This window comes from Oryzias melastigma, unplaced genomic scaffold (genome assembly GCF_002922805.2).
Source record: "Oryzias melastigma strain HK-1 unplaced genomic scaffold, ASM292280v2 sc00277, whole genome shotgun sequence".
NCBI lineage: Eukaryota > Metazoa > Chordata > Actinopteri > Beloniformes > Adrianichthyidae > Oryzias > Oryzias melastigma.
In genome coordinates, this window is record NW_023416901.1 from 201,042 (window position 1) to 209,420 (window position 8,379).

The 8,379-nt window shown below is 39.7% G+C and overlaps 1 protein-coding gene across 3 annotated transcripts; it reads left to right on the forward strand.

Moving 5' to 3' along the window:
* Positions 1 to 6: 6 nt before the first annotated feature.
* On the forward strand, positions 7 to 6,676 carry LOC112141950 (deoxyribonuclease-1). 3 transcript variants are annotated; one of them, XM_036210878.1, is made up of 10 exons: positions 7 to 118; positions 1,501 to 1,626; positions 1,700 to 1,794; positions 1,988 to 2,074; positions 2,179 to 2,291; positions 3,183 to 3,295; positions 3,572 to 3,726; positions 4,981 to 5,077; positions 5,163 to 5,302; positions 6,134 to 6,676. In XM_036210878.1, the coding sequence occupies exons 2-9, from the start codon at positions 1,546 to 1,548 to the stop codon at positions 5,283 to 5,285; spliced, it is 864 nt and encodes a 287-aa protein (XP_036066771.1). In that variant the 5' UTR covers positions 7 to 118; positions 1,501 to 1,545; the 3' UTR covers positions 5,286 to 5,302; positions 6,134 to 6,676. The 3 variants fall into 3 exon arrangements, with proteins under 3 accessions (XP_036066771.1, XP_024120939.1, XP_036066770.1); XM_024265171.1 differs by having other exon boundaries at positions 5,163 to 5,247; XM_036210877.1 differs by lacking the exon at positions 7 to 118 and adding an exon at positions 381 to 401 and having other exon boundaries at positions 5,163 to 5,247.
* Positions 6,677 to 8,379: the final 1,703 nt, after the last annotated feature.

Consider the following 8,379-nt stretch of genomic DNA (forward strand, 5'->3'; position numbering starts at 1 on the left):
GCAGCCGCTGATAAGGCGCAGACCTCCGCGCGCTACTGCGCTTGTTTACCGCGCGCGCAGACTTCCTGCTCAGCTCCGCTCTCCTCTTCTGGACCTGCTGCTGGTTCTGCTGCTCCCGGTGAGACCTGGTTCTGCTTCCAGACTTGGACTGGACCGTCGGTCCGTCCGTGTTTGACGAACAGAAACTTTTTGTTTCATTTTCTGTTACTTGAAGCTGCAAAGAGGATGTTTTTTTAAATGACTTCTGTCATTCTGTAGTAATTTCTGTTGAATTTAAATGTACTCGATTCATCAAAGATCCAGAAATGACTTTCTTATGAAGAACTTCCGTCTGATTGCTGTCGGTAATCAAACAGTCATTCAGAACCAACAGTTTGTCTTCCGGAACCATCGCGCCTGTAGTTGGTTTGTTGTTCTGCTTTAACATAATAACTAATGTAGACTTTAACTATAGAGGATCTGTCCATGGAGGGGCAGAGTTATAATGAAATCACTTCAAAATGGCTCAGATTCCACTTGAATAAAATAGAAAGTAAGAGTTAAAGTGACATTGGACCTTAGATTAGACTATATCTGCTTCCACTAACACTGTTTTATAAATACTTCCTTTAGTCTCCACAGTGAAGGTTTTCTGAGGACAGACTGTGGAGAGTACCATCAGAATAACTGATCCTTCCAGCTCTCAGAATGTCTTAAATACCTTTTAAGATTTTACTCTATAAAAATGTATTTTGTCAAAATTATATAAGTTAGAAATAAGATAATCAGGCCATTAATAACAATAAAACAAAATGATCTGGAGGGCCGGATCCGGCCCCCGGGCCTTAACTTTTACATGTGATCTAGACCAATATGTATTTCTTATACTTTAAGAGACTCCCTCAGATGAAATAGTAAAGACAAAGAGGTTTAAAGATTCATTTAAAAAATGTTGTGATTCTCCTCATATTCTGTGGTTCCTGATGTGTTTCATTGTAGGTTTTGGTTCATTCTGAATCCGATTCACAGACCTAAAAAAGATCCAGGACATCTTTATCCAAACCTTCAACCAGTGAGACCCAGATAAATACCTGGTACTGAACAGTGCATTGATCTGTTTGGGTCGTAGGAATACAAATCGATTTATTGTTACACTGCTGGTAAAAACATCTAAAAACCAAATATTTAATATGTTACTAAGCTGAAATAGCACCAAATACAAGGAATTACCCAATTAAGAACATTTATATTTCTATTTTTACATCAACCTGATTTAGCACAAATCCACATTTCCAGGACAGTGAATCATCCAAACCACTTTATGGAAATGAAACATAAAAGAATTGTTCAAACTTTCTGCTTCATCAGTCAGTCATGGTTGGGAGTGAGACAGAAACAGGAAGTGTCTCCTTTGTGGTCACTGCTAGTTTCCAACATGTTCTCATCAGTTTCTGTTTGATCCACAAATGCCTGACGTGAGCAGCAGCAGAGCTGATTTCTCCTCCTCTCTGTTGGAATCAGTTGGTTTTCTCATCAAACTCGTCGTCGTTTCTGACTGAAGTCACCATGAAAATAGCATCTTTCAACGTGAAGAACCTGGGACAGAAAAAGGTTTCAGACAAGAAGGTCATCAGTCATCTGATCAAGGTCAGGACGCTTTCCTCCACTTTAAGGAGAAGTGTGTTGAGATGAAGCATCTGCTGCCTCCATGTTCCTCCAGATCATGTCTCGGTACAGCATCGTGGTGATCCTGGAGGTGATGGATAAAAGCGGCAAAGCCATGAAGCTCCTGCTGGAGGAGCTCAACAGCACCAGGTCGGTTCAGACGGTCAGGAGTTTGATGTTCAGCAGCAGCAGGTCTGTTGCGATGGCAGGTGTGATGCGCTGCAGCCTGATAGGAGGCTGCTCAGCAGGAGGGGAAATGTCCCACATTTCCATAACGGCTCAGACTTTCTCAGATGAAACTCCAGCAGGATGAGAGCTGACCGTCTGTGTCTGTTTCTCTCAGCAAGAACAAGAAGAGTCCTTATGAAAAGATCGGCAGCAAACCTCTGGGCAGAGACACCTACAAGGAGAAATACGTTTGCTTCTACAGGTGAGAGCAGCTCCTCCTCCTCCTCCTCCCTTGTTCCACCCTGACCTGTGATGAAGATGAGCTGTAAACCTGTGCAGACTCTCACAAACTCCACCTCTCCACAGAGAGGATGAGGTGGAGCTGGTGGACTCCATGCAGTACGCTGATGACCAGCCTGGAGATGAGGACGCCTTTGCCAGAGAGCCCTTCATCCTGCGCTTCAGCTGTCCTTCCACTGGTGGGCGCTGCTGAGCTTCAGTGATGCTGGTTCATTATCAAAGCTCTTTGGGTCAGAGTATGTCTAACTCCAAAGGAGGACCCACAGGTCTCCAGGTCTTCCAAGAGGTCTTCATTCTCTGTCAGTCTCCTCATCCTTAGGAAATGTTTCTAGACTTTTAAACTATTAGGAACCACTTCTTTAAACTCTTACATTCTGTTGAATGAACCTGTTATAAGTTATAGGGTTTTATTCATGTTAAAGGGTCAACATGAACCATGTTTTTCGGAGGATACAGACTCTACAGCAGTGACATGCAGTCAGGGGAGGCTCAAATATAGCTTAAAAATACATAATACATATTTGACTAATTTAATAGTGGATTAGTTGTTACTTTATATTATATGGAGTCAGAGTGTAGTAAAGTTGAGATATAATGGCATTTTGCTAGCTTTTTGGATTATTTTGACATGTATTTAGGACTTTTAGACTATTTTAGAGCTTAGCTAATATTTCAGCTGCATGCTAGTTTTGGCTAATTTAGGTTTTTTTCTGTTTTTTAGGCTAATTTGGCATTCAAATAATATTTTAGCTGGCTATCAGCTTCAGCGTTTTTAGCTATCAATTTCAGCATCTTCAGTGGCTAAATTCAGCTTACAGCATTCACACTAGCATCATTACAGTTAATGCTTTATTCTATATCTAGTTTTTAGTTAATTTAAAGCTAATGAGGTTGAGATGTGTGTTTTACCTCCGTTTGTGGATGACCCAATTAGTCGACTATTAAAATAATCGTTTGTGGCAGCCCAACTGAAATAGAAATAAGGTGTGGATATGTGTGTGTACGTGTTTCTGTACACGTGTCTGCTCGTGCATGTGCAGGTGTTTATTCCTGTGCTGATCTCCTGACAGCTGTGAAGGACCTGACCCTGGTCCTGGTCCACACCATGCCTGGGGATGCGGAGAAGGAGCTGGACGAGCTGTTTGATGTGGTGACTAACGTTTCCTCAAAATGGAAAACGGATGTAAGCTTCAGCTTTTTATACAATACAGTTCAGCTTCTCATGGACATTATAGAGTCCAGCATTTTCCAAGAAGGTCTAAGTCTTTTCCGCTCTGATTCTGATGCTTCCTGCAAACAGGAAATTCTGCTTTAAAGTTGGCAAGTCTTTGAATCCGACATCAGGATGTGAACAGGAAGCTTCTGCTTCAAAGGCCTTTGGGTCTCAGGGAACATGTCACAGGAAGTGTCAGTCATCTCTATAAACAGTCCCTATTTCCTTTCCATCACTGTTGTCCAGAACATCATGATTTTAGGGGACTTCAATGCAGACGGTCGATATCTGTCCAAGAAGAAGAAGGCAAAGATCCGCATCCATCAGCCTCCTTTCTATTGGCTGATAGACGATGATGTCGACACCACAACCAGCACCTCCAACGACAACGCCTACGACAGGTGAGCCGCAGGGGCCCGTCTCTGCTTTCATGAAGATAGTTCAGCCGTGTAGGACGGACAACATAAATGCCCCAGCATTCTACAGGACTCTGACTTCTGACTGAAGTAGAGACAGAAATTTAGGAAAACGGGTTTCAATTTTCAGTAATGTTCATTTGGGTCTCAGTGGAACCAGACGGAAACTTCATCAAACTGAAGCTCCTCTGGTGACGTTTGAGCACGTGTAAAAGTTGATGTCCGAGGGGTAATTCCGGGTAATTCTATCCGACCCCCAGATCATTTTATTTTATTGTTATTAATGACCTGATGTTATCTTACACTCATTTCTAACTTGTATAAGTTTAAACAAAATATATTTTTATGGAGATTAAAATATTGAAAGTTATTTAAGGTTTAAGTTGATTTATTCTGGAATAATATTCCTGCCTTTTTATTATTCATAATTATGTTAAAAAGTTACAATTTTAAAGTTTTAAAAATTGGCAATCTGCTAGCTTTTTGGGCTATATTGGCATCAACTAAGAGTTTTGCCAATATTTCAGCTATATGCTAGCTGTTTTGGCTAACCTATGTTTTTTAGGCTAATTTGGTATTTAGCATTCATTTTAGCTGGTTATCATCTTCAGCGTTTTTAACTATCAATTTCAGCATCTTCAGCTATCAGCTCTTGCATCCTTCGCAGCCAAATTCAGCTTACAGCATTCACACTAGCATTATTGGAGGTATTGCTATATATCTGGTTCATAATTATGTTAAAAAGTTACAGTTTTAAAGTCTAAAACATCTAGTTTTAGACCACGGGACGGCAACCTTTAAAAGTAAAAGAACCATTTGGACTTGTTTTCAACTGATCAAAACCTAGAAGGAGCCGCATAGTTTTACTTTAACCTTTAAGAAATTTGGGTTTGCATTCATGACCTTCTGTTTTTTAATAATTCATATGAACTATGTTTATGTCTTAGCACAAACACAAACAAATAAAAAATAATCTAGCATCTCCCAAAATGTGATCCTTGTCCTCAGCAGTCTTCCACTGCTGGGTTTTGTTATTTAAGTTTGGGGTTGGATCTTGGTAATCTTAGTTTTCAGACCATTTCTGAGCATTCTGACTGGAGGTTTCTTTGGATCATTTGAGAATGTTTGGAACTTTTCTGAGTTCTGCAACCGACTCAAGGGAACAAAACTAGCGTTTTTAAAGGACTTTAGTGAGACTTGGTGCTGAGGAAAATGATCTGATGGATCCTCTGCAAACAGGATCGTGGTGTACGGACAGACCATGCTGGACTCTGTCGTTCCTGGATCTGCAAAGGCTTTCAACTTCCAGGAGGAGTTCAATCTGGATGAGGAAGAGGTGAGGTGGATGTCTGGTGTCTGGATCAGCACTGCTGCTCTGGATGAAGATCTCCTGCTTCATTATGCTCCTCTTCCTCCCTAAGGCTCTCAGCATCAGTGACCATTATCCTGTGGAGGTGGAGCTGCTCCCATTATCAAAGAAAAGGCGGGCTCAGCCTCCAAAGACAGGTATTGGTCATGTGACTCCTGCAGGAAAGCTGCAGTAAAAAGTTCTCACTGAACGGTGAGATCTGAGATGCTGGAGAAGGTCGTGAGATGTTTCACAGAAACATGATCCTTTAATTAATATAGAATTCATGTGGAGAAGTCAAGGCCTGAGGGCCGGATCCGGCCCTCCGGGTAATCCTATCCGGCCCTCCAGATCATTTTGTTTTGTTATTAATGACCCGATGTTATCTTGTACTTATAACTAACTTGAATAATTTTGACAAAATATATTTTTATGGAGAGTAAGATACTGAAATTTATTTTAGGTTTAAGTTGATTTATTCTGGAATAATATTCCTGCCTTTTTATTACTCATAATTATGTTAAAAAGTTACAGTTTTCAATTTTAAAAATGGGTATTCTGCTAGTTTTTTGATTATTTTGCTATTTACTAAGAATTTTTCGGCTGTTTTGTTGTTTAGCTAATGTTTCAACTACATGCTAGCTGTTTTGGCTAACCACATTTTTTTGTTTTTTAGGCTATTTTGGCATTTAACTAATATTTTAGCTGGTAATCAGCTTTAGCATTTTCAGCTTTCAGCACTAGCATCGACAGCAGCCAAATTCAGCTTACATTATTGCAAGTACTACTATATATCTACTTCTTAATTATGCTAAAAGTTACTGTTTTAAAGTTTTAACATTTTAGTTTTAGAGTGTTTAATAGATGTTTATCCTGTTCGTCCCACGACCTAAGGTATGTTTTGGATTTTGGCCCCCTGTGCGTTTGAGTTTGACACCCCTGGTATAGAATAGTGGAACATAAGGAAAAGTTAGAAGCGTTAACAATGTAGATTTTTGCTTTGCTCTGATCTAAAATACTTTTCTAAAACCGTTGTTCTTGCAGGAGCTTCCAAGAAGAAGGCTGTGAGGAGGAGAGGAGCAGCAGCGAAGGCACCAGCGAAGAGGGGACGTTAGCAGAAGTTTTTACAGCCGAACACCAGCAAACAACATCCAAACAATCACACACAATCTTCCTAGAGATTTCTGGTAAACAATATGACTAAAACAATGGAAAAAAAATCTTTTCTACAAACATGAACCTGCTTTTGTGCATCTGGATTTAAAACTTTAGTTATTTCTAAACAAAACCAACCACATAGAAGCTCTCTCTGCTTCACATGAAATGATGCTCAGGTATTGAATCCAATGATTTCAAATCATTACAAATATGAGCTGTGGTTGTGCTGTTACTGTCTTATGCTGCATTTTTTTATATATTATTATAAACCATCAGAACAGAATTTTCTCTAATTCATTTCAAAGACCGAAGGTCTCACATCACAACTGAAGTTTTCTGTGCTGAACATCAACGTTTCTGTAAAACAGGATTTTTTAAAAGGAATTAAAGGTTTGGATGTTTTTAATAAAAGCTTTTTTATCGTTTCAAGTGTTTCTCATAATAATTGATGCTGTTGTCTCATTAGTCTTGTCAGTCATGTAGTAAGGGATAATGCATTTTGAAGTGTGCATTATTAGATATTAACACAGTGTGGGTTAATCTCTCATAACGCCCTTACATTAAGAGCATTATCCTGCTTAACACTTGAGGCGTCATCGGTGACGCTTAAACACAAAATCTTCAACTTTTCAACACGATTTGACGCGATAATTCCAGTAGATTCTATAGGAGAAAAGCAGCTCTGCATCACCTGCAAAATATAGCTTTCAAAAACGATTAAATTACATAAAATTAATATATTCTAAAATTAAAAATAAAAATCAAATGTTATTTTTTTAGACCAGTTTTTTCTATGATTATCTTTTTATGTGTGGGATTTCAATGTCTTTTCGGTAAAAAATACGGCAAACAGCGGTGGGTGCTGCAGCTGTAGCCCCGCCTCCCCAGCACCGCACACACTGACTGTAGCTGCAGCTGACGCATGCGCTGTAAAGTTTCACAATAGGTGATATATTATGTCTATGGGTGAGGCAGAGGCAGAGAGCTCGCCTGCTTCACTGCAGTACGCATGCCACAAGGCAGAGGGCGCTGGTGAGCCCAGAGAGTGTGTGTGACACCGCGACTAAAGAATAACAGAATTAGCGACAGAAAGTCAAGTTCAGCTGTCCAGTTACTCTTTAATGTTGTTTAGCATCATTTGAAAATGGAGGATTTTGTTTTAAACCCCCTAAACTAAAGAATTTGTTTAGAAACGCCATTGGCAGTGATCTTCATTGAGACAGAGAAACTTTTAACACTGAAGAAAGAAAAAGAAGACTTCTACAAACAGAACATTCATCTGTTTCTTCTGGAGCTGCACAGACTTCATTCACAGTTAGTCAATAATAACAATCTTGGGATTTTCTTTCTATGCTACAGTTTGTAAACAGAAGAAAAATACTGAAATGAAACTTTAAACAACACACTTCAGCTGTTGTCAATCAAATGGTGAATAAGCTGCTCTGTAGAGTTCATATGTTTGTAAATCTGACTGAGGAGGTCAGTGCCTCCCCAGCCATGAACCTCACCGCACTTCTTTGGTTCCCATCAAATCAGAACCCTCCAACCTCTGAGCTGCAAACTGGTGACCCACCACTCTTTCACCGCGCTGCAGATTCACTGCTCACCGTGGAAGTGTTGGCTTTGGTCTCACTGTTTCTGTCTCTGTGACAGAGTTTGAAGGCTGTACCACATTAACCTGAGAGGGGTAATAATAGGGGACCTTATTTTATTATTGTCTCGACGAAAATAAGTAAACATCACAGTTCAGGAGACCCGAGCAGGCTGCTCCCGCTCCCTGCTGTGGCTGTCTGTAAGCCGGCGTATTGAGTGAGCTCTGCTGAAGTCCAGGAGTCTGGCTGCAGACGGAGAACCACCAGACCCTCCGATCATTTTATTTTATTGTTATTAATGGCCCGATGTTATCTTGCACTTATTTCTAACTTGCATAATTTTAAACAAAATATATTTTTATGGAGAGTAAAATATTGAAAGTTATTTAAGGTTAAGTTGATTTATTCTGGAATAATATTCCTGCATTTTTATTATTCATAATTATGTTAACAAGTTACGGTTTTAAAGTTTTACCAATATTGGCATTCTGCTAGATTTTTAGACCACTTTGGCATCAACTAAGATTTTTAGGCTGTTTT